The sequence below is a fragment of the Thunnus maccoyii genome, chromosome 11, assembly GCF_910596095.1.
Source record: "Thunnus maccoyii chromosome 11, fThuMac1.1, whole genome shotgun sequence".
Classification (NCBI taxonomy): domain Eukaryota; kingdom Metazoa; phylum Chordata; class Actinopteri; order Scombriformes; family Scombridae; genus Thunnus; species Thunnus maccoyii.
The window spans coordinates 928826-955642 of record NC_056543.1 but is presented as its reverse complement, the minus strand read 5'-3'; the positions used below and the strand labels follow the sequence as shown (position 1 = coordinate 955642).

General features: G+C 44.6%; 1 protein-coding gene across 1 annotated transcript; it reads left to right on the top strand.

Moving 5' to 3' along the window:
* The first annotated feature begins 1957 nt into the window (after positions 1-1957).
* On the top strand, positions 1958-6232 carry LOC121907438 (chymotrypsin A-like). The gene is made up of 8 exons (XM_042427003.1): positions 1958-2176; positions 3440-3526; positions 4195-4289; positions 4360-4439; positions 4714-4792; positions 4873-5056; positions 5475-5605; positions 5740-6232. Exons 2-8 carry the CDS (start codon positions 3475-3477, stop codon positions 5899-5901), a joined length of 783 nt encoding a protein of 260 aa, XP_042282937.1. The 5' UTR covers positions 1958-2176; positions 3440-3474; the 3' UTR covers positions 5902-6232.
* Positions 6233-26817: the final 20585 nt, after the last annotated feature.

Below are 26817 nucleotides of genomic sequence, written 5' to 3'. Positions count from 1 at the left end.
TCGGTTATCTGAAGGCAGAAACCATTACACCAGCATATTATCTTGTACATGTATACTCTTTGGTAGACGTCATTGTGGCGGACAACAACAACAGTGCTGCATGACACATATACTACATATACTCTTTGGTAGAGGGGGTATGACGCCATCGACAGGCGACCAAATGAAACGGACTGTAACTTAGTGGCTGACTGCACTCTGTCCAGTCTCATCCTCGCTGTCTCGGGCTGCGTTGCGGACGTTACTCCGGTGTCTTCGCCCTCACTACAGACACATGCCTGCGGCTGTTACATCCAGACCCTCGCTGGCACTTTTCAGCACACAAGTGAGTAACGTTGACACTGAACTCCATTGACATAAATGACACTTTAATATGACAATGACTGACAATGGATCACTTGTTAACTACTCATTTAAGTTTTTACTGAAATAAGTCCACATTTACCTACAAAATAGGTTCTGAATTAAGCAGTGGCTCCTAGCGTTACTTTATTTTTGAAATAAATGGTAAATGGTAAATGAACTGTACTTGTATAGCACCTTTCTAGTCTTCCAAGCACTCAAAGTGTTTTTTACACTACGAGTCACATTCACCCATTCATATGCTGAATGGGTACGGGGCTGCCATGTACGGTCCCAACCTGCCCATCAGAGGAAATGTAATCATTCACACACTGATGGAATAGCCATCAGGAGCAATTCGGGCTTCAGTATCTTGCCCAAGGACACATCCACATGCGGACTGGAATCGGGAAACGAACCGCCGATCTTCCGATTACCGGATGACCGCCCAAAATATCATCCATGTTGCTTGTCTTACACTTAGAAACGAGGCCTATTTTAAATTGTATATTTTTTATGGGAGTTCGGCATGAGCGTTGTTGAGTTCAGAGGCTCCGACTGTTCAGTTTCAGTGGTTTCAGCGCCTTCAGTGGACACACCCCCAGCGTTTCAGAGATCAGAACACTGCTTGTTTTTCCACAATTTTGAAACCTAGTTTTATAAACTTGGTGATTTTAATCAGTCAAATTTGGCTGGTGGTTAATAATCTTTCACATTTTTCTGTGGTTTGAAAAACTGAACAAGGCCTCAAGTATAATGATGGTTATCGGGACAACCTCCTTCAGCCTCCTACTACTTTAGAAATAAACATGATTTTAACATGAACCGCTGTTGTGGCAGAAAGAGGTGGACAAAAGAGGAATCAGATGGTCGAGACACAGGTTTCAGATGGGGAATCTCTTTTATTTCACAACGGCTCACCAGACAACGTAAACAGAGAAAATTCCAACATTACAGAACGTGACATGCCTTTTATACTGAAGACAGGCTGTGTGTGTGTATGTGTTCAAGTTGCGTGACAAGTCTCATACTGTTTAGCAGACTTTTTGGCTATCCTAAATTCTAAAGAAGAATGGGACATTTCTCAATTTCACTTAACTTTAGACTTTAACCAAATTTGAGTGGGCATCTCTGCACTATGTGTGTGTGGTATTCCGCCTCTTTCCCAATATCTCCAGATGTCTCCTGTTTTGGTTCGGTGGACTGACATGTTTGGCATTGGTACAGGTCACCGTGACCTGGCACTCATTCTCCTACACCGCTTCAAAACTCTGACTTTGAATGAAAGTAAACACAGGAACTAGCCTCCTGTAGTAGCATTATGGCTAACTACATGCAGGGCAGTTTGCAAGTCGGTTTGTTTCTATGTGTAAACATAGAGAAGCAGCAACTTTGAAGATGAAATAAAATGGTTCATGTCTGCAAGTTACCGCTGTTTCATCCAGCCGGCCTCGCTCTTTTCTTCCAGTTGATTTTGTGGAGGTGAAACCATCTGCAGGATGCAAATTTACGAATCCTACTATTGCGAAGGCATCACCTGCCCTACTCTGCTTCTGATTGGCTTACCCTGATATTCTTACCCTAACCCTAACCAATCTCATTCCTCATGCCTAAACCTAACCAAAACAACCACCGAAGGCAACGAGTACTAGCCAATCAGAGGCAGAGTAGGGCGGCTCATGCCTTCGCCATAGTAGGATTCGTAAATTTGCCTCCTGGACGACAATATTGACAAACGCTGTAAATCCATATGTAGTAGTTACACAGTCTGGCAGCAGCAGGTCCGACTGCAGAGGAGAGCAGTGACCGCAGGAACAGCAGCAGTTTCTCCCAGGTAACCGTTACTGTACGTTGTTTTAGTTTCCTTACAGTCAGTCAGCCTCATACATGTGAACACACCAGTGTGTTTGGATGAATATGTGATGTGTGTGGTTCGGTTCACTCAGACTCAGACTCAAACTTTTGAAGTGCTTCATGTAAACTCTGTTTACTCCTGACAGTAGAATAAGCCACTATGAACCTATATAAAGGCCCAGTCATTCAAAAACAAAAATACTGTGATACAAATGTTTGATCCTACCGCCCAGCACTAGTTAGCAACAAGTAAAAAGCAGTAGAAACATTAGCTGGAATGATCAAAGAACTAGTCGGCACCCAAATACAAGATTCATTGAAAGATTATTACATTACTTTTGGATAAATTCATGAGGCATCTTCTGCATAGTGCAGAATAAACTGTTGTAGTTTGCAAAGAATGCAGCCAAACCAAAGGTGAAGACCTGAAGTCCCACGAGCACTTGACCTTCAACAGACGACATCCCTTCCCTCCGCTTCATTATGTCCCCTGAAACTCAACCACATGTACCCATCATGTCTTACTGTGCAAACACTGGCAATGTGAGGTTTATATTAAACACTGATATTACCTTGGACAATAAAGCCAGCTGGTATCACAGGACATTCAACATCAGTGGCTGTAGCACAAGCCTGCAAAATAAAACTGAACTGTAACATTCTGCACCTACAGTAGCATTTATTTTAGAATATGCAGCAGCTCGTAGCTTTGCCTAAATAACACCAAGCTGAAACAGAAGATCCCAAAGCAAAAATACCAAAACATACTGAGCCAGTTAAAAGTGAACCAGCATTTATAGAGGTTAAACACACAGGATCACTTTTATTTATAATGATAGATTACTTCACCACCAGTCTGCTCACTACTGCTGTAAGATGGCTTTAACATCAATAATACTGTCACAATAACTGATCAAACCCAATAATTACAAACTTGATCAGCCACATATCACTACAAGTCCTTCTCAGTGACTCACTTATACATTTGCAAACCACAGACGGCTGCAGTTTGGTGAAAACTTCAATGACACAAAACTACTGTCACACGTTTAACTGTGGAAGTTTTCACAACAGACATCAGAGACTTTTACATAAATATGTTTCACAAGATCCTCCTGCACATCTTCTCAGTTAATTACACAGAACAGTGGTTGCACCATAGAGACAAACACACACACACACACACACACACACACACACACGTCCCTCCTGTCCAATCCTGTCGCTCCTCGTCTGTATAAAGGTTTGTCTCTCAGACGGAGCTTTCATGTTCGAGCCATGGTCTTCCTGTGGATCCTCTCCTGCTTCGCCTTCGTCGGCGCCGCCTACGGTAAGACAGCTGAGGGAGTGAAGCATGCTGGGTAGACTGAGCTGCTTGTTTTTAATTTACAACTATTATATTTATTTATAGATTTAATATTTAGCGGCTCTGGGTGGGCGGCCATCATCTACCGACCGGTTGAGAGGAGAGAGAGAACAATGCAAGTTCCACATAGAGATGTATAGTAATAATAATGGTAATAATCATAATAAGACTAATAATAATAATTGTAGCAGTGGGTGTTGAGCAGCTCTGGAGGCAGAAATACCTGCAGAAAGCAACAGGAGGAGAGAGGAGAGAGACAGCTCACAGCTCCTGGTATTCCCAGGAGGTCTCCCATCCAAGTACTAACCAGGCCCCATCCTGCTCAGCTTCCCACATCACAAGAGATCCTACGTGTGCAGGGTGGTGAGGCCGTAAGACTTTATGAAGATAAAATGATTTTTATAAGTGACTGAAGATAACTGGACACAGTCTGAGATCGATCCGTGTTTATTGGCTGATCACTTTAAAAGTATTGATCTTATTAACAATCGTTTCTTACTGAAAATGTGACTCGAGGTGTTTTGTGTCGTCTGTTCCCAAAGATCAGGAACAAACTTCCTGACTCATGTTGTTGTTAATGATGTCTTTATGATGATGTCATTATGATGATGTCATTATGATGATGTCACCAGGTTCCGCCATCCCCCCCGACATCAGCGGTTACTCTGATATCGTGAACGGCGAGGAGGCGAAGCCTCACTCCTGGCCCTGGCAGGTGTCCCTGCAGGTACACACACACACACACACACACACACACACACAAATGAGTTGTATTCATGAACATGTGGTTGTTTCAGACATGCAATGGCTTCCACTTCTGCGGAGGCTCCCTCATCAACCAGAACTGGGTGGTAACTGCTGCTCACTGTCCTGTCGGGTAAACACCAATAATCTTTAACCTTTAACCTTTAACCCTCACCTGTCCTGTCAACCAATGTTTAAATGCAACTTTAAACTTTATAAATGTTTAAATAAAGACAGTTTGACAGCTGAACTCAATCTGCTGCTCAGTTAAACCTGCTGTATGATCAGTGTTCCTCTTCTGAATATGAGCTTCAGCCAGCAGCTGACATTAGGCTCCGCCTCCTGTTGCTCAGGTGTTTCTCAGGTGATTTTTTATTGGCTGATTTCACTCACATCTTTTCCTGCAGGTGGTCGATCCGTGTGGTTCTCGGAGCACACAACCTCCGCTCCTCCACCGAGGACGTCCAGGTGATCGGGGTCGGCAAGGTGAGCAACAAGCAGCAGGACTTCATCATGTCTCGTGAGCTCCTGCGCGTTCACCAGCTAATGATGTAATTTCCTGTCAGGTGTTCACACACCCCGAATACAACAAAACTAGTCGCTGGAACAACGACATCCAGCTCATCAAGCTGGCCAGCCCCGCCCAGATAAACAGGCATGTTTCCCCCGTGTGCGTGGCCGAGACCAGAGACAACTTCCCTGCAGGCATAACGTGCATGACCACCGGCTGGGGCCAGACCAGCAGCAAAGGTGACTTTATTATTATTATCATCATCATCATTATTATTATTATTATTATTATTATTATTATTATTATTATTAGTGTCTCACTACTTTAAACAGAACTAAGGTAGCTGAAGTGACTTTGGTCACCTTTGTGAAACCTGAAACCTGTTCGTTGCTGCTCATGACTTTAATTTTGGCTGATCGAGCTGCTTCCCTCTGTTAAGTGCTAAAAAGCTTGAACCCACAAATTGCCACTTACGGCTATATTTATTATTATTATTATTATTATTATTATTATTATTATTGTCAGTGCCTTATACCTGGTTAAATCTCACCTGTACAGCTTCTCAGACCACTAAGGGAGCGTTAACACAGGGAACATGGCATGCTTTGACCACTGGGGGCAGTATAGACATCAGTGTGATGTGTTGATGTGTTGCAGGTAAAACGGCCACCCGGCTGCAGCAGGCAGCCCTCCCCCTGCTGACCGATAGGCGGTGCCGTCGATTCTTCGGCAGCTCTATCACCTCCGAGATGATCTGTGCCGGAGCCAACGGAACCTCCAGCTGCAGCGTGGGTGCTGCACAATAACCACCAACAAGCATATTAGCAACATGTTGGAAGATAGACATGCTAACATGTACCTATCAGCTACGCATGTTATTTGTTTGTTTGTGTGCTTATTTTGTATTTGTGTTTGTTTTCAGGGCGACTCTGGAGGTCCTCTGGTCTGTCAGAAGGCTGGTGCCTGGACTCTGGTTGGTGTCGTGTCCTTTGGAAGAGCCTCCTGCGATACCATGACGCCAGCTGTGTACGCCCGCGTCACAGCACTGCGCGCCTGGATAGACCGGACCATCGCCGCCAACTGAGAGAGTTTCACTTACTCAAAATGAAGTTCAGCTAGCTTAGCTTAGCATAAAGACTGGAAGGAGGAGAAAACAGCAAGCTTAGCTTAGCATAGGAGTGGAAGCAGGGGGAAACAGTTAGCTTAGCTTAGCATAAAGACAAACAGACCACATGTCAAAAGTTTATTAATGTAAGACGTCACCAGGAAAGTGACTTTATTTTTATTCTACAGAAATCTGAAAGGCTTTCTCTGCTGAAGCAATTATAAATAAATAAACCTATAAAAATGTATTTTCTTTGTTTTAACGAGACATTTACAGTTTGTGTTTTCCCTTTAATAAAGCATCAATCTTATTACAGCATCTCTTTCCATCTCTTTACTGATCCCCATGAAGGTTGTTCCACTCCTCTTGAATCAATGATATTAATGATCTAATTTAATCTACAGGTTGTAATATTATAATTTCATCAGTAATAGTTGTTCTCAGCTGGAGTTGAAGTGCAGTTAAATGTGGAATCCTGATCTTTTCTAAACATGTAATCTGAGCTGTCAATCACTCCCAGAATGCACCTGGAGATTCAGTCCAGCTGACTGGATGAGCTGCTGTCTTTCTATCAACTGTTCTGTTTTTCTTTGTGTTGATTAGCAGGTTTTTTAAAGATGATTGTGATGTATAACAGAGCTGACTGCTGCTGGTTTGTGTCTCAGATCACAGGACGTCCTGTTCAGCATTTCAACATGTCGTCCTCATTTGATAAAGTGATTGAATCACTGACACAAAACATGTCAAAGTAACATTAATTTACTCATTTATCCCACAAAGACAAAGACACATTTACTCCGTCAGATGTGTCTGCGGGCTGGCGTGGCCTACATGGCAGCAGTAGCAGATGGCATAAAAGAAGCGGCAATAGCAGGTGTTGCAGGTGTTGCGGGTGTTGCGGGTGCTGCGGGTGTTGTAGGTGTCGCACGTGTTGCAGGTGTTGCGGGTGTTGTAGGTGTCGCACGTGTTGCAGGTGTTGCGGGTGTTGCAGGTGTCGCACGTGTTGCAGGTGTCACAGGTGTCACAGGTGTCACAGGTGTTGCGGGTGTTGCAGCTGTTGCAGGTGTCACAGGTGTTGCAGGTGTTGCAGGTGTCATAGGTGTTGCAGGTGTTGCGGGTGTCGCACGTGTTGCAGGTGTTGCAGGTGTCGCAGGTGTCGCACGTGTTGCAGGTGTTGCAGGTGTTGCGGGTGTTGCGGGTGTTGCAGGTGTTGCGGGTGTTGCAGCAGGGCTGCAGATAAACAAGACATAACTGTGATCAGACTCTGCAGCTGCAAGGCCTTTGTGGTGAACTTTATCTCTCTTTAGGCCACACCCACCTCGTCATAGGAGCCTGCGTCCAACAGGAAGTGATCCTCCACAGAGACGACAGGTAAGAGGGCGGGATCATGTACAAGGTCGTTGGCGTGGCTTCTCTCTGCAGGACAGAACGCAGAAAACAAACATAAAACTGTTTTTACACAAACAAACATAAATATTCACAGTCTGTTCATCAGATTATTGTTTGTACGTGTGGATGTCATTTATTCATTTAATTCATTAATATCATTTAATATCATTTATCAATTTATTGATTGTGAAGCCATGCATGAGCCTCATGTACACAGTTTAACATAAAAGAAGAAGCAGAATTTGGGGTTTTCCAGTTTCATTACATACTCTGCTTATTTATATTATCAATAATTTTATGTAGTATTTTATGTGTTTGTGATTCTGAAAACTGATGATGACTGACAGTTATTATTTTCTATTCTGTTGTATTTTTAATATTTTAACATTATCAGTCATTATGTTTTTCTGTTTTCTTTTCAAACATTTTATTTAATTTTATTCCTCCTTTTGAGATTAAAATTATTGAACAAAAATCAAACTTTGACCCTTGTCAGGTGGCTGTTTGAGCCCTCTGATTGGACAGGTGACTGTGACATCACTGACCAATGTCGGACAGGTAGGCGGGCTCAGTGTCCAGCTGCAGATTTCAATGAACCAGAGCGGAGGAGAGACGCAACAGACTAAAGCAGCAGCAGAGCAGCAGACAGCTGAGCATCCTGCAGGTAGCAGGTGCACGTAGCAGATGTCCATATAAAGAAATCCGTCACAAACTGACATCAGCTCGGGCTGAAAGTAGAAAAAACTGTCGGAAACTTAGCGTTCAGAGCAGTCTGAAACTGCTGCTTTCTGCTACATACATTTACCTCATTATTTGACATGTGGGCCACTTTTAACATGAATATCCGACATTGTGACATTATATATATATGTCTGAAAATAAGGAAAAGCATAATACCTCCCCTTTAATTAATAATCTGTTGAAAGAAGTTTGACCAGAGCTGGATGTTCCTGTCACTCTTTACATACTCTTTTACGCTATTTTGTCTCTTATTCATTAATTATTTTATTACTTATTAATTAATATTAATGAATATAATTTTCTCTCTGAGTAAAGTCACAAGTTGCTTGATGGCACATTGGTCGCTGTGTTTTACTTTCAGGGATACAAACATCTTCCTGCTGCAGATGTAATCAGTCATGTTCAGCATCAATAATTAAAGTAAAACAAACGTCTGATAGAAACAGTTTTTAACATGCAGCCATGTGAGAGTGTCAGAGCTCATACTGATCAAACAAACACTCTGAAGGTGAAACTGTTCTGAGTGTGATCAATAAGACTCATCTATCAAGCAGCCGACCGATCACATTACTGATCACATGAAGGAAGAGCCAATCAGAGATATGAATCGACTCAACACCTGTCAGATTGTACGTCCTGTAAAAGAAATCCTCACAGTTTATTGTTTGTTGTTCTGCAGCATCATCTAAAGAAAGAGGAATAAAGTAGACAGACACACCAGTAGTTGAAACAAATACAATAAAATTAATTGATTAATTAAAAAACAGACACATATACAATTTAAAAGGATCGATTATTCATTTAACAAACTTTGCAACTCTAAAAAGAAAGGAAAAGTAATAATACTCTACTATTATTACTATTATTATTATTACATTTAGTGTTTTATATATGATGTATATTTAGGTTTAGTGAATATACTTTACATTATCTAACATCAGTAAAATACTTGAACAATATTCTGACAGTAAAGTGATATTTCAGAGTTGAATAAACTGATCTGCTTGACTTAAATCAGTATTATTGATGATGTCTTCTATTGTTGAAGTGGCTTAATGAGTTCACCACCATCACTTCATAGTGGTTAGACATGCTGTCCCACTGCAACAAGTCCAGTTAGAAACACAAGAGGACGCCACTGAAGCTCTGAACACTTTATTTATCACTGCCACACAGTCAGCACACACTTTCAACTGAAGTGGAGAGAATAAAAAGTATAAAATAATGATCTAAGCTGGTAGCATTATATACATATATAACAAGCACCAACATGGTAATAACCTGTGAGACATTATAATCTAATATCAATAAACATGATGCATCCTCCTCCACACTGTATGAGACTATTGACACTGAACCATTCCACAGTCAACACTGCCCTCTGCTGGGCTCAAAGTAGCAGCATTTCTGCCACCTGTTGACCTGCGTACATTTGCAGTGACTGTCCTCTACAAGCCTACGGCTGAGCTGTTTCATCACAGCTTCTATTATTCAACAGGACTGTACACAAAAATAAAACAGGTCATCAACATTATCATTATTACCATTATTCTGTAATGTCAGAGACTCTGGACAGGACACACTTTCACTTTAATATCATACTGATATCATGTGATAGATAAATATATTAACTGTTTATTATTAAAATATTTAAAAATGTACAGCAGGGTTCACAACTTCTGTCAACATCTGACTTTTTCTTCTTTTTCTTTCCTTTTTAAGTAGAGGTGGATATTGAATTATTATTTTTTAAATTGTACGTTAATTAGAAATAAGAGAAAATAAGTTACAATAGGTTAATACATCACCCCAAATATTAATATACATCACCCTAAATATTAATATATATCACTCCAAATATTAATATAAATTACTCCAAATATTAATATAAATCACTCCAAATATTAATATAAATGACCCCAAATATGTAACAATGGCAGATAATATTTATATAATCCTACACTAACTTACACTTAGTGTAGGAAATGTAGGATTACAGCTGGATGTGATGTTTGTTTGCTGCTGCAGGACGACTCTACTGTTTGATATTTCACATGAAAACCAATAAATTCCTGTTTGATTTATTCCAATTAAACCCCTGATTATTCTCCTGGGCAGCGTGGTGCATTCACTGTCTGTGGGCAGTTTGAGGGCTTCTGTTGGAGGTGATTGTTGAATATTGTACAGAAGAAAACGTGATGCTGTTTCCCCTCAAATAAACTCTAGTGACCGCTCTGCATCGTGCCGCCTCTTCTTCTTCTGCTGGTCTTCATGTAGAGCTCTGTTTCTCACACAGTAACTAAGTACATTTACTCAAGTGCTCTACTTAAAGGCATACTACGCAGGATTAGTCAGTTGTGTAAACACAACATTCAAAGTCGGCACCTCCTCCCCGGCTCAACAGCACCAGAGAGAGAGAGAGAGAGAGAGAGAGAGAGAGAGAGAGGGAGGGAGGGAGGGAGAGAGAGAGAAAGAGAGAGAGAAAGAGGGACAGAGAGAGAGGGATTTTGATTTGATTTTTAAACTCATTATTATCCACTATGTACACTGTAAAAAAACGTAATACACTACATTAACACATACATAATATAATCACATATCAGGTATCAAAGTTACATCAGCACATGTCCAAAACTCAACTGTCCATCTATTACAGAGCAGAGCACCCCCCCATAACCCCAAATCAGCTGGAAAGTCTCCAGGTCATGAGCAGCTCTGTAAAAACTAAACTCTACCAGTAGTCTGGACTTCACCATTCTGACAAAAACAGGAACCACATCAACATTCAGCTCTTCCTCCACCTTCCTCCTGCGACTCACATACACCACCATTTTTGCCTGTCCCAAAACAAAGTTCAATATCTGATACTTGTTCTGTTGGCGAGTGTATTTAAAATCACAAATACAAACCTGCTTCATAAAAATTTCTCCATATCTGCTAAAAATGGTTTCCAACAACACAAACAGAGCCGTCAGACGAGAGCACTCTGAGAAACAGTGAAACACCGTCTCTCTTTGGCTGCAGAAGGGGCATTTCTCCTCCACAGCAGCATTAATAACAGAGATAAAGGAGTTCACTGCTACAATGCCATGTAGGATCCTCCACTGCAGGTCCGCATGTTTCTTTGTTAAAGGAGGTTTATACAAAGACCTCCATGCTGGTTTGACGTCAGGGTCTAAGTCCAGATACGTCCTCCACGTGGTGTCACTGCGTCCATTCAAAGAAGCTCCCACAGGCTCGACAGGCTCAAGTAAAGGACCAGAACAGTTTTTGAAATCCGGAAACAGTCCAATGGTGGGATAGGGGTCCGTACAGTTTGGCAGCAGTGCGCCATCACAAAAGTCAGTTAACAGAAGGCATTGATGTCCTGTCAGCTTCTGTTTCCAATGTTTCAGTAACTGGTTTATAACTCGTGTAGATCTCACTCCCATCCGAGCAGCTAGTCCAACAGGATCATCCAACCGAGGTCCCGCCAGCTCCACCACCTGCCCCAGAGTAGAAACTCCTGCAGTGTGAAGGAGTCTGGATAGAGTAGGTCCACCCCAGCTGGGACAATCCAAAAGTCCTCCAAACAGTACAGGTTCCTGTAGGAGCCAGTACAGAGAGTCATCCTGCTCCTGCCTCTGCTTCCTCAGCAAAGTCCACACTGAGAAGACGCTTCTATAAAAGGCCGGCAGGGACGAAGCGTCCGACCTCTTGGAGTCCATTAGAAACAGAGACAAACCCAGTCCCAGACCACCAAACCGCTGCAGGATGCAGCAGGATAAAGTCCTCCACACCAGGTCTGTGGGCCCAGTGAGCAGTCTCTGAATGAACTGAAGGCGGAAGGCAGCGCCCCTGCTGGCCAGATGGACCAGACCTTGTCCACCCTCCTCCTTAGGAAGAAACAGCACGCTCTGAGGTACCCAGTGCAACCTGTTCCAAAAAAATCAACCAAAACCCTTTGGATCTGTGATAAAAGAGAAGCTGGAGGATCAACGGTGAAGAAGCTGCTGCACCCATCTGGATTGTCTGTTAGTTCACTCTTATACAGATCTTTATAAAAACTGACTGCAAATTTCCTAATCTCAGAAGAATCTGAGATTGCAGAGCCGCTGCTGGATCGCAGAGAGTGAACAATCTTTCTCTGTCCATTTTTCCTCTCCAGACCAAAGAAGAAGTGAGAGGGGGCGTCCATCTGCGTGATGTCGAGGAACCGTGACCTGACCAGAGCTCCCTGTGCTGCGATGCCCAGCAGGTTGGCCAAAGCCGACTTTTTAGACTTGAGGGAATCTAAAAGCCCTCGATCTCCTGTAGAACCTGCTAAACTCTGCAGTTCTACCACCTGAGTCTCCAGGTCCCTCATAGATCTGGTTATGTCTCTAGTGACATTACGAGTGAACTGCTGACACAGCTGTTTAATCTGTGATTTCCCAAAATCCCACCACTGTTGAACACAGGCAAAGTCAGACTTACATTTTCTGTGGGTAAACCAAAAACATTCAAAAGCTGCTCTAAAAGCCTTGTCATGAAGCAGGGCAGTGTTAAAATGCCAGTAAGCACTCTGTAAGCGCACATTTTTTATAAAAACACAGCAAAAAACCAGACAGTGATCAGAGAAGCCCACTGGGTTAATGTGACAACTTTTAAAAAGGTTCATGTGATGTTTAAAAGAATACAGACGGTCCAGCCTGGCCAGAGATAACACATTGTCTTTAGAGCGACTCCAGGTGTACTGCCTGTGACTTTTATAAAACATCCTCCACACATCTGACAACTCATGAGCTTCAGTCAACTGTCTGAACCTGCGTGATGAAGCAGGATGAGGCTCTTGGTGGTTTCTATCCAGCTTTGGATTTTCAGTACAGTTAAAATCACCTCCTAAAAACAAATACTCATCACTACTGCAGTTCCTGATAGTGTCACATCAAACATCTAGTACCGATAGTTTATCCACCCCCTTGGTTGGTGCATAAACATTGATGAAAACTACAGTAATATTTTCAAATTGAGCTTTGACCTTCAATAAACAGCCTTTAATAATTTCCTCAACTTCACAAGAAAAAGGCAAGAAGCTCCTGGAAAAGACAATCCCCACTCCTCCACTACAGCTGGACTTATGGCTCAGAATGACTTCCCCATTACATCCTCTCCTCCAGTCACTTTCATTATCTGCACTACTGTGTGTTTCCTGAAGCAGCATTACATCTATGTTCTTCAGCTCCATCAGCTTAAAGAACGCAGCTGTTTTACTATCATCCCTGGCTCCATTCAAGTTTAACGTGCCTATTTTGAATTCACACATGGAGAGAGAGAAGCTTAAAAGAAACATAACAGTAGGAAAACATAACAGGAAGAGAGAAAAACACAAGAACCTTCGTCTAAACATCATCATCAGCAGTGATTTGTGCTTTTACTTTAAGCAGCACTTTCTTCAGACGATAAATTTCCTGATCTGTTAGAACATCATCTCCAAAGTTTCCTGATCTTTTCGTCAGAGGCTTCGCTGACTCTACAAACAGCTTCAGGTCTGCAAAGTGATCCTCTACTTTCACCAGCCTGGATCCCTTCGTTCCCTGCAGAAAACTCTTTATACCAGCAGGAGAGTAGCGGCTCTGCTGGTCCTCCTGGGTCAGTGACAAATCACTTTCTGACTCTGCTGCAAATTTTCCAGTTTTTGTCCCTTTAGTGACTTTGATGGCTTTTGCACTACTCTGGACAGGCTCTGAACTTTTTCTCTTTTGTGACAGTTTTAACAAATCATCATCAGACATGTCTTCGTCTTCAATGAGGTCCTCACACACTGACAGGTTATCATTTACTTTTTCACTCTCTTTGTTATCAGTTTCAATGGTTGTGTTTTCTGAACTGCTCTGATGCTCATCCTTTCCCTGTCGCTGATCACTGCTCTCAGCTGGCTCCTCACCGCCAGAAGATGCAGGGGGGGCACTGCCTGCAGGAGGCCCACCGAGGCCCAGGTCCCCGGCAGGGGCCGGAGCCAGCACCCAGTCCGGAGGCCGCAGCTCCCCAGCAGGGACCGGAGCCGGCTCCCCGACAGCAGCCCGCCGCTGCTCCCCCATTCTCTCCGGGCAGGAGCGGATTAAATGCCCCTCCACACCACAACCAAAACACTTCATGGTCTCCGACGTGGCGAAAACCATGTAGTTGAACCCGTCTACTTTAAAGTTAAAGGACAGATTAAGATCGTCAGTTTTATCTTTCAGGACAATGAAAACCTGCCTACGGTGACACACTACATGTTTGAGCAGCGGGGATCTGCAGCCCAGAGAAACCATCTTTATCGGGGAGACTAGTTGTCCGTACCGTGCCAGTTCTTTAGCTAACATTTCGTTTTTAATGAACGGGGGAGCATTAGAGATGGTTATCTTTCTAGCTGGACTAACCAGCGGGAGAACAGGAGTGAAGGTGTCTTGAATGACTACACCTGTTTCCACCACATCGCTAACTTTGGCTGTGCTATCAAGGAAGATAACAATAGCTCCATTCATGCGGGAGGCAGACTTCACGCTGCCGCAACCCACCACCTCTCCCACCGCTAAGGTGGCCTCCTCCACTGAACAGTTCACTGCCGGCACAAGTTTGACTGCATGACGGCGTGTCAGCTTCTCAAACTCCGCACCACCCTCCACCACAGGCATGCTGCCCAACTGAGCCGGTAGCCACACTACCACAAACTACACCTGAACAACAGTCAGATACACCTGTGAGCAAGTGTATGAAAAAAAAAAAAGAAAATAAAGAAATATAGACACATAAAACAGCAAAAAAAGGTAGAAATTTCACTCACACTGAAGCACAATCTGCAGCTCTCCGCACCACTCACTCCGCCATTCACTCGCATTGGTACAGGTCACCGTGACCTGGCACTCATTCTCCTACACCGCTTCAAAACTCTGACTTTGAATGAAAGTAAACACAGGAACTAGCCTCCTGTAGTAGCATTATGGCTAACTACATGCAGGGCAGTTTGCAAGTCGGTTTGTTTTTATGTGTAAACATAGAGAAGCAGCAACTTTGAAGATGAAATAAAATGGTTCATGTCTGCAAGTTTCCAAATTGCAAGGATAAAATGACAAGATACACACTGTGCAGTTTTAATGGACTAACGTTACCACTGTTTCATCCAGCCGGCCTCGCTCTTTTCTTCCAGTTGATTTTGTGGAGGTGAACCCATCTGCAGGATGCAAATTTATGAATCCTACTATTGCGAAGGCATCACCTGCCCTACTCTGCCTCTGATTGGCTTACCCAGATATTCTTACCCTAACCCTAACCAATCTCATTCCTCATGCCTAAACCTAACCAAAACAACCACCGAAGGCAACGAGTACTAGCCAATCAGAGACAGAGTAGGGCGGCTCATGCCTTCGCCATAGTAGGATTCATAAATTTGCCTCCTGGACGACAATATTGACAAACGCTGTAAATCCATATGTAGTAGTTACACAGTCTGGCAGCAGCAAGTCCGACTGCAGAGGAGAGCAGTGACCGCAGGAACAGCAGCAGTTTCTCCCAGGTAACCGTTACTGTACGTTGTTTTAGTTTCCTTACAGTCAGTCAGCCTCATACATGTGAACACACCAGTGTGTTTGGATGAATATGTGATGTGTGTGGTTCGGTTCACTCAGACTCAGACTCAAACTTTTGAAGTGCTTCATGTAAACTCTGTTTACTCCTGACAGTAGAATAAGCCACTATGAACCTATATAAAGGCCCAGTCATTCAAAAACAAAAAAACTGTGATACAAATGTTTGGTCCTACCGCCCAGCACTAGTTAGCAACAAGTAAAAAGCAGTGTAAACATTAGCTGGAATGATCAGAGAACTAGTCGGCACCCAAATACAAGATTCATTGAAAGATTATTACATTACTTTTGGATAAATTCATGAGGCATCTTCTGCATAGTGCAGAATAAACTGTTGTTGGGCCTCAAACCATGAGGTCACACAGAGAAGGCCTACATGTAACCTGTGAGGCCTGACCATGAGGTGCTTGTTCCTTTGTTTCCCCCGAGACAAAGGAATAAAAATGCTTACAGACAATGGGGGGTCCATTGCAAACTCCATTTCCAAGGATGCTTTGCGATTTTCACACCTCAGCAGGGAGCAGTTAACATACAGTCTCATTGGCAGAGACGCTCCTGCACAGTGGAGCGTCCTGATGACGCAGCCATGACATCACCACCCCTTTAAAAACTGAACGTGCCCTGAAGCACACGCCTTTCCCATGTCACTGAGCTAGGGGCAACTCCTGTTCCTCTGTGAGTCAGCTGACTAAAGGGGGTACCCCACACACGTGTTTTCCCCTCATCGAAGACTCCCCTCGCCGAACGAGACCAGACTTCGCCCGTGTTCACCCCAACACATTCCCGGATCCGAGAGAGACCACTGCTGCAACCAGCGTCCTCAAATTCCCTCGAGAAGGAAGTAACGCTTCTTCACCGAGTCGACTCTGCTGTTCTCTCCGCCACGCCACTGAGAGCCAGCTGCCGTACATAACAACGGATTACACACACACCCTGCTCGCTTTCTGAAGCGACCCAAGTAAGAGGCATAAGTCTGGGCAGAGGCAGTGTTAGTTGTGTGTTCTTATCAGCATCAGTTGCTGTTGTTTAGCATTTAGCTCTTAGCTTTTGCTATTGTTTGTTGTGCTGTTGACGGACCGCCGAGTCCATTTTTCCTGCTTTACTCCTAGGAGTATTTTAAGTTTGCTGCCTGTTTAGTTGTGTTCACCACGCTAGACTGTTTTGTGTTTGTCCCGCGCGGGACTACTGCTGTGTTTGTGCCATCGTGAGTCAGGAAGTAAGTTGCTTTGTCGGTCAGAAACCAGACAACGTGCGTTACAGACTGCCGTCCGTGTGTGTGTACGGACGGCAGTCTGTAACGCATAGGTACCGCTTCTCTTCCTCTCACGATCGCTTTCTTTCCTTCCCTCTCTCTTCTGACTAACACATACACGCGCGCGCACACACACATCTTTTGCACATCTGATGGTCAGATAACATCGGACAAAGCTTCACTTTGTCTTTCCTTATCCGCCATCAGACACGTGTGTTTTTCACAGAAGTGGGTGAGTGCGAGACGCCGTCCATCAGGCGGCGCCGTCTTGCTTCTGTCTAACCAAGACACTGCCACATTTCTGCCATCCGGTTCTCGCGCGACGTGACTTCCTCCCATAGTCCCGTCCGCGTCACAGACCGACGACGTCATCACGTCAGGCCCCGTCACCATCTTGTCACACACACACACGCTCTCACACACACACACACACACACACATGCATTCCCCTGCATGTGTCCAACCCTGTACATAGCTGTTTGTGTTCATTTGGTAGGATTAGATTTTAGGATAGTTGTTTATTGAATGAAGCATTTGTTAACTTTGTTAATTTTGCTACGTTTAATAAACACTGTTATGTGTAAACACTGTTACCTTTAAAGAGAAGTTCTTCTGTCATTATTGTGTATAATATTGTGAAAAGTGGCTGATTGAAGGAGTCAGAACTCGAATTCACCCTTCTCTGTTCACCCTTGAATAGTGATATCTCTCAGATACTAACATTCTAGGTGAACTCCCATTTATGAGACTACCTTGTTTGGTTATTGGTCCCAGTTTCAGGGTGGTGCCCCATATTTGTTAATCCATATTAATAATTCTATTGTCATAATTAGTTAATTATCCTTGATAATTGATAATTATTGCAAATAATCAACTGTGTCCCTCACAGATCCAACAGTTGGTGCCTGAATTGTTGATTAAGGTTAACAATATCTTGTTTTCATAATTCATAATTATCTATGATAATTATGAATTATTGCTAATAACCAAACGCACTACTGCCCGTCCCAACATTAATGGTGCCCCCGTGTGAGGCTCCTGAGATATCAGCCCTTTTTGCAATATTTATGCACAATAATCAATAATTATATATTTTTGAATTATTAATAATTTTCCCCCAAAATTTCAATTTTCGAAATTTTGACGTGTCTTGTGCTCCGCCAAGCATATACAGTGTGGTTGTGTATTGTGTGCACTAGTGTGCACTAGTGGTTGTGTTAGCAGAGAGTTGTTAGCATTTTGCATGCTAGTTGTTTACCCCCCCCCCCCCCCCCCCCCCCCCAACACAGTAACCAGCTTTTACTCACCAGAGGTGCCGAAGCCACCTCACTAACGCCTTCATAGGATAGGTAGTAGAGTAATTAGCATAAACACTAACTGGTTGTTACTCACCTAGGTGCTAGAGTCACCATTAGGGACCTGTCAGGACAAGATAGGTTGCAGTTTTGAGTAATCAGCCGTGTAAGTCACAGGTCTGCCTCTCACCTGTGCATTTGTGCAGCATTAGCAGTTTTACCACAACAATTGTTAGAGCCACCATGTACTGTGCATTTACTACAAGTAAAATGAGTCACCAGGTACCCCACGTGGCCGAAGCCGTAGCTCCCCAGAGGCCAGATGACCAAGACATGCAGGATGTCGTCACTGCCCTCCTCCGCTTCTCCAGAAAGGAGCGAGAGAATCTCAACTGCTATAGTGTTAGCGACTGTGATTATTTACAGGGATTAGTTGAGTACACCTGCATCCCGGACCTGTTTGGCGAGATGTTTCTCCTCCATCAGCGCAGAGCCCAGCTGCTAGCCGCAGAGAGCCAAGCACAACAGAGCCAGCTGCAACACAGCTACCAGGCTGTACTAGAGGAGAACCGCAGGCTGTGTCAAGACCGCCTACATTCAGGTGTTGAGATAATCTGGCTACAGGACGCAAACAGAACCCTGCACGCGCAGATCCAGTCTCTTCAGACGAGACCAGAGGACAGACGCGAAGAAGGCCAGACCGGACAGACGAGCACCGCTGTCGACATGGCCACCCAGGAACCAAGTGATGTTTCTGACCTTGAAGAGGTCCCTTCTCCCGGCGCCACCAGCCGAAACCCTACAGGTAAAGGAGCAGATGACCCCAGTCCACCAGGAGATGCAAGCTAGTAGCCTAGCGACCCCTGGTGATGCAGTCCCCAACCTCAACAGTCCAGATGACTGCCAAGTGCCTCCATCAGCCCACCCGATGGATGCAGGTGCCCCTCACTCCGATGGTGCACCCCTCTCAGTCCTCAGCCACACCCCTTCGTGTTCAGATCGAAGGGGGGAGGATCACTCCACAGATGAGAGCGGCGTGAATGCCTCCAGGCCCCCTTTGACCATTGAGCTGACCACATCGCAGAGCTCGCACCCCTGTCTCAGCAGAACTCCATCCCCACTAGAAGGAGGAAGAAGTCGTCCTCATCGCCTTGGTGACCTGAGCGACTCTGGAGTCTCTGATGTTGCAGACAGTCCGCCGCCACATCGACGCCAACGCTTGCGCACTCGACAGCTCGAGTCCCTCACAAGCGACGTCGAATGCTTCCACTCTGATAGTCAAGATTCAGACATCGACAACTATCTCCAGGAAGTTGAACGCTACCAGGGTGAGTCACCTCACCTCACGCGCCCTGCTAGAGGGCGAGGAGATGACGCCGGAGTCCTGTGGATCCACACCTCAGGAAATGCCAACCTAGTGCTGGAAGGCAACAAGATGCCTCGCACCAAGATGGATGGCAGAACAGGACCTCCCAGGCACCGACCACCTCGTCGGCGGGGTGGGAAACAAAACCTCAGGGGTGATGACCAGACCTCCCCCCTGACTGAGCTTTTTCAACCATTTCCACTCCCTAGATGCATGGAGCAACCTCCACATCGAAGGGGGGTGGAGCCATTGTGGTAGTGTCCCCTCCGGTGGAGTGTAGTGTACTGTACCTGTGGTGTATTTTCATTCAAAGTCATTGGTGTGCTTAAAGACAATATTAAGCTATGCAGATTGATTTTATAAGTTTATAAGCGATAAGGGCTAGTGTGATACAATTTGTATTGGTGTAGTTATAATCTCATGAACCATAGTTAATCACAAGGTACGTATAGAGGCACGGTAGAAGAATCATAATCATACACTGGAGAAATTTGAGTGTGTTTGTATTACATGTCACTTTGCTTGGGTCTGCTAAAGTCTTCACCTTTTAAAAAAATACTCTCTGGAGGAGATCAAGAAATAAGGGTGTAAAATGACTAGAATAACTTATAAAAAATAAAAGGCCAGAAGACAACTTGGCAATAATGGTGTAAAATGATTCCCAATACTTATATAAAAATTGGATATAATCAGGTAGAATTGAATATGCCAGTACATATCCTCAAACAGCTCAAAACCTGTTTTGAAGAGTTTTGACCAACAACGAGTGACGGAGATAAAAGTAACATAATAATTGGTCAAAAACTAGGGAGGGTGGATGATAAGGTGTGACCTATGCCGACCCAAGGGAATAAAAACAATGCCCCAAAGAAAAAACCTTTGGAGCGATTTGGTTTGTTGTAAAAGTGCTGATTGCTCCCCTTTTTTGCCGGCATTAAAGAACACTTTGCTGCTTGGACCTCTGACTCCCTTTTTATTTTCAAAGGAGAGTTTTTTGCTCTGGTACCTTTTTCTGCAACAATTTGATACAACATACCCACAACCCAGCATACACTACCGCTTACTACCACTCCCTCCGTTACCATGGCTCCCATCAGCTTGCAGTTTGTTTCCCCATAACCTTTGCATGCCTTAGATATTATGTCAGGTTTGAGGTCAGGTGTAACATAGGTGAGCATGTAAGTTAGACTAAGTTCTTAGATCTGCTACTACTACTGCTATGCAACCTTCACAAACACATCTGACATATAGTCTTGGCATTGCACTTCAAATCCAGTTCCAACTAGGATTCACACATCCTGTACAGGTACATTCAACACACACAGGCCAGACTGGACTCCCTCCTTCCATCCAGCATGCCAGTCTGCGCCAGTCCACTGGCTAACTCCAGCCTCCTTCAGGAGTAAGCCTATTCATTTAGCCACCTTTCCTTTTTCCTTTTCTTTTCTTTCATTACCTTTGTGTTGTGTTTAGTGGTGATAACCAAAGAGCAGCAAAAGGAATGTGTTGGTTAATTCTTGAATGTACATAGGTCTGTTAGAACACTGCTTGGACTCTGCCTCTGTCACTAGCCAGACTTTGCCTCAGACTTTGCTCTGTCATTGGCAGACTTTGCCTCAGACTTTGCCTCAGTAGCTGCCCAGACAAGCCTCTGAACTCTAAACTTTGTGAACTGTATGGACTGTTTCAACCCTTTCTTGTTCTCAGGAAATACAGACTGTTCTAGCCTTCCACCTGTCTCTGGAGCACGTGGACTGTGTGACCACCAGGTTACTTCTAACCCACAGGGACTACTCGGCCCTTGGGTTGCTCTGAAGATTGTGGCCAGCACCCCACTCTTCAGACCAAAGGGGGGATGTTGGGCCTCAAACCATGAGGTCACACAGAGAAGGCCTACATGTAACTTGTGAGGCCTGACCACGAGGTGCTTGTTCCTTTGTTTCCCCCGAGAAAAAGGAATAGCGCCAAAAATGCTTACAGACAATGGGAGTCCATTGCAAACTCCATTTCCAAGGATGCTTTGCGATTTTCGCACGTCAGCAGGGAGCAGTTAACATACAGTCTCATTGACAGAGACGCTCCTGCACAGCGGAGCGTCCTGATGACACAGCCATGACATCACCGCCCCTTTAAAAACTGAATGTGCCCCGAAGCACACGCCTTTCCCATGTCACTGAGCTAGGGGTAACTCCTGTTCCTCTGTGAGTCAGCTGACTAAAGGGGGTACCCCACACACGTGTTTTCCCCTCATCAAAGACTCCCCTCGCCGTACGAGACAAGACTTTGCCATGTTCACCCGAACACATTCCCGGATCCGAGAGAGACCGCTGCTGCAACCAGCGTCCTCAAATTCCCTCGAGAAGGAAGTAACGCTTCTTCACCGAGTCGACTCTGCTGTTCTCTCCGCCACGCCACTGAGAGCCAGCTGCCGTGCTTTTCGCCGACCGTGCGAGAACGGCCACCGTCTGCATCCGAGCCCAGGACAAAGCCGGACATAACGACGGATTACACACACACTCTGCTCGCTTTCTGAAGCGACCCAAGTAAGAGGCATAAGTCTGGGCAGAGGCAGTGTTAGTTGTGTGTTCTCATCAACATCAGTTGCTGTTGTTTAGCATTTAGCTCTTAGCTTTTGCTATTGTTTGATGTGTTGTTGATGGACCGCCAAGTCCATTTTTCCTGCTTTACTCTTAGGAGTATTTTAAGTTTGCTGCCTGTTTAGTTGTGTTCACCACGCTAGACTGTTTTGTGTTTGTCCCGCTCGGGACTACTGCTGTGTTTGTGCCATCGTGAGTCAGGAAGTAAGTTGCTTTGTCGGTCAGAAACCAGACAACGTGCGTTACAGACTGCCGTCCATACACACACTCACACATACTCACACACACACACACACACACACACACTCACACACACACACACACACACACACACACTCACGCACACACATACACACACACACACATACGCACACACACACACTCACACACTCACACACACACTAATACACACACACACACACACACACACTCACTTCTCTTGACCTTTGTGTTCAGGGTCTGTGTGATATGAAGACATGAACCTGATTCAGATCCACCATTCTGTTGCTGCCTATTTTGTCTTTTTAAAGTGTAAATCACTGAGGAAGGCACAGCAACATGTTCTGCTCAGAGATGTTCCATCATAGATTTACTCGGGTGTGTTATTGTTATTGTTATGTATTATTATACTGTTTATCAGATTGTTTCCTGCTGGACCAAATTAACTCTAAACTTTAAAATGGACTGAATCAGCCGATAAAAGCAGGAGGAGGATCAGGAGTGTTTGGTTATCACAGCTCTGTGCTAGCGTGGCTTCATTAGCTATAACAACTGAGCTAATCTTTTCAGGAGACATCATTCTTGATCAGGATGAAGCGAAAGTCTGGAATCATGCTGTAGGTCCGTCCGAGTTGCCATGGAAACAACCTGAGAAGAAAACCAGAGGATTAGTTATCAGTCCCTGCTGTGTGATGACTTTTCTCCCAAACTGCAGTGCAATGACACAAATCAGTATTTTAAAAGTTAGCTTTTACCTAATTAGTCCAGGCCATGGTGATGCAGGCTGGGTTTTCATCCTCATATGTGCTCTGCCTCCTGAGCCACAGCCGCCTGTTAATAACAACATTAATGAATAAGAAAATGTCATCTGAGAAGCAAAACCCACAGTTATTAAGCCTCAGATGAACGTATCAATATTTTGATCATCTCAGATCTTTTCTCAGGACAGTCAGAAAACAAAGTTCAGAGAAACTACAGGAAGAAAATCAACCTGAAACAATAAAACACGTCCCCTCATGCATCTCCAGTGGAAATGATGCTTGTTTTAGAACATTTTAAGTCAAAAGAAGTTTGATTTATGCATTTTATTCTAAACACATACACACAGCGAGGCGTGTGAAGCTGGTTAAACACGCCGTGTCACAGCAGCACTCTTTGGCCTGACCCAGAATCTGGATTCAACCTTTGAAGACAGTTGAATGAAAAGTTTGACTGGACCATCTGTCAGCCGCCTGCAGCCGCTCCATCAACACACAGGGTTTGTTCTCTTTACTGACATCACCTGTTTGAACAGCTTTTACCTTCAGCATCGTCAGTTCAGCCTCAGCAGAAAAGCCACAGGAAGCTGTTTCACAACTGAAACGTCTTTCACAAGTTAAAGCAGTCAGCAGCTTCTCACAGGTGAGGTTTGTTAAATGAGGAACTTTATACAAGTGTTGCCACATTTCAAAATGCCACAAGGTGTCCCAACGGCTGCCTTCATGTGAATTTTACACACATTTAAAGTCCAGAAGACATGAAAGCTGCTGCTGAACACTTTATCAACCTCACAACAAGCAGCCACTTTATTTATTTGATACTATTTCATCCTGATCCTCGTCTCTTCTAAACCAAAACTCTTCAGGGTTTAATGTCAAACTGTCACATTACTGGAACACATTTACAGAAGCAGACATTTTATTCTTCTTGTAATTCTTTTTTTAAAATCTGACTTGACCTTCTGTTACAAAACAGCAGCTGTTGTCACTGTGATACTGCGACCTCACAACAAACTAAATCTATTCATTTCAATAGAATTGCTGCAGTCAGGGTGAAGTAAAACAAAGAAAGACCAAAAAGAGACACAATATAAAGATCATATATAAAATAGAGAGAAAGAACACTGCTCAAAGGCAGGTGTAAAGAGGTGGGTCTTCTGCTGCTTTTTAAAGGTGTCCACAGATCTGAAGTCTAAAGGCCAACACACATCAGGTGCATCAATGTACAGTACAGACAGGAAGTCAGACTTTACAAGCTCTTTTCTGGACACAAGTAGGCTACTGGTGGCGTCCTGAGGATTAATATCTGCAGTTAGAAAACACTGCAAGTTTGCCAACAACCTGAGCGACCCTGAGATGCCATCTGAAGACATGTTTTAATATCAGAGAGATGAAGATCCACTGAAAGCAGCTCTCTCGCAAATTCAGGAGGTGGAGAAAATGACGGTGCACCGGGGAAATAGGGAGTAATAGCGTTAATGAAACGGATGTCCGATTATTAATGTGGTGGGGGGCATGAGAGGACGAGGAGGTGAAGTGTGCGTGCTACCTGGACCGGGAAGCGGGTGCTACATCTGCAATGAGGACAGCGTTTCAGGTTGGAAGGTCTGCACAAATGTGCAGGAGCGAGGTGGCTCAGGTCGAGGAAGAACACCCGAGCATCCTACGGTGCTTTGTCCCAGTCGTGGAGTCACGAGCCACCCAGTCTGCACTGGCCACAAGAGGAGGAGACACAGCAGTGACAGGAGGGGCCAGAGCTGGAGTGGGACTGCAGGGACATAACCAGGATGGTACCGGAGCTTCATCCATCAGGGATATGAAGCAGTTAGAGAGAGTTAAAGGAGGTGGTGGAGAAACTTTCCCCATAACCAAATTCCTCCTTCACTGTGATGAACAACTTCAGCCCAGGACAGTGCGATTCACATGCCGACCTCCGGATCAGCTGGCGGCTCCAGTGTCCGGTACCCCCACAACCAGCTCTCGTTCGGTGGAATGGCCCCTCACTTCGGCCGCAGCCCAGTGCTGGTGTACATCAAAGGCAGCCAGGGAAGGGTGGCTGCAGAGGCTGAGACCAGTTGTGATCAGGGAGGAAGATGATTGGGCCACCTGGGTGATGAGGCTAGAGGATGACAAATATGCTTTGCCTGGGCAGCAGCAGATCAGCTGATCCTTTTTTCGAAGTTCTGTCTTCAGGTGGTGGATATCCTCCTTCAACTGTAAATATAGATGATTGCAGTCCCCACACGCAGCCATTATAGCTGAATTTGCATGCACATCCAACAAGCTTCTAACAACCTTGCCTTCCGATGTACCAAGCGCCAGCTTCTCTCCCTACTAGGACACCTGAATTTTGCCATCCACATCATCCCTCAAGGGTGATCCTTCTTCTCCCACTTACTGTCCCTTTCTGCTGCCGTCCCATCCCTCCACCATTTCATAGTCCTGGGTGACGCCTGTAAAATGGAGCTCAGAATGTGGCCTGACTTCCCTTCCTCTCAGAACAGCATTTCCTTTTTTATGATAACCACATAACTCAGCACGAAGACATCCAACTGTACACTGATGCGGCTTCCTCCATCAGATCCGGTGGTTACTATGGTGGTAGATGGTTCGCCTCAGATTGGCCAGTGGAACTGTCCTTGCCCTCTGCTCCCTCAGCGCTCGACAATCCATACCCCATAGTCATCACTGGCCTTCTTTGGGACTATGAGTGGTCCAAAAAGTTATCCTCCTCCCCTCAGACAACCACACCGCTGTCAATATCATAAACAGAGGTCGCTCACAATCACTACACATCATGTAGTTCATCAGCAGTCTGACCCTTATCTCAGCCCAACACTAATTCATCATCCACAACGCCCATGTTCCAGGCTACAAAAATTCCATCGCTGACTCCCTCTCCCGTTTCTCATTTCAGAAATTCAAATCCTTGGCAGCAGACTGAGGTCTTTATCTGACACTGGTCCCTCCGTTTTTAGCCACAATCTTCACCTGAACCCTCAGCTTCTCTGTCTCGTCACCACGTTGCAACAAGCAATCATAAATAGTCTCACTCCTAAAACTCTTTCACCGTACTATTCAGGTTTATGCTATTTGAAAAACTTCCATACAGTGCACAGTCTACCCTTTCCATCCGTGGACATCATAACATTAACCAGCTCCATCACTTACGTCCACTCGGTTCTCAGAATCAGAACATTTGCTATTCAAGTATACCTGAGTGGTATAAACTTCTTCATCAAACTGTTTTCCAGAGCTCCAGCCCCCTCCATTTCGCACCCCCACATCAACATGGTAATCAAAAGCTTAAGAAAGGCAGAACCTCAGCTTGCACTGAAACATTTACCCGTGACAGCAGACCTCCTCACCCGTTGTATCCAAACTGTCCATGAAGGATATTTATCCCCATCCATTGACTCAACCCTCAAATCTATGTTCCTCCTAGCATTCTTCTGTTTACGGTGATCAGAATTCACCACCACTGCATCTAATTACAACCCATCACGGCACGCCTCTCCGACATTTCTCTCCACTCCCCAGATATCCTCAGATTTAACCTCAACAAAGCAAAACCAACCAGCTTGGCCTTTCTCATCCCATTTTTCTCTTCCTTTTAAGCTCTCATCTGAGCCCTTTCAAACTCATTTAAATTTACATAAACCAGAGACTAGCCCGCCATGCTTCTCCTCAAG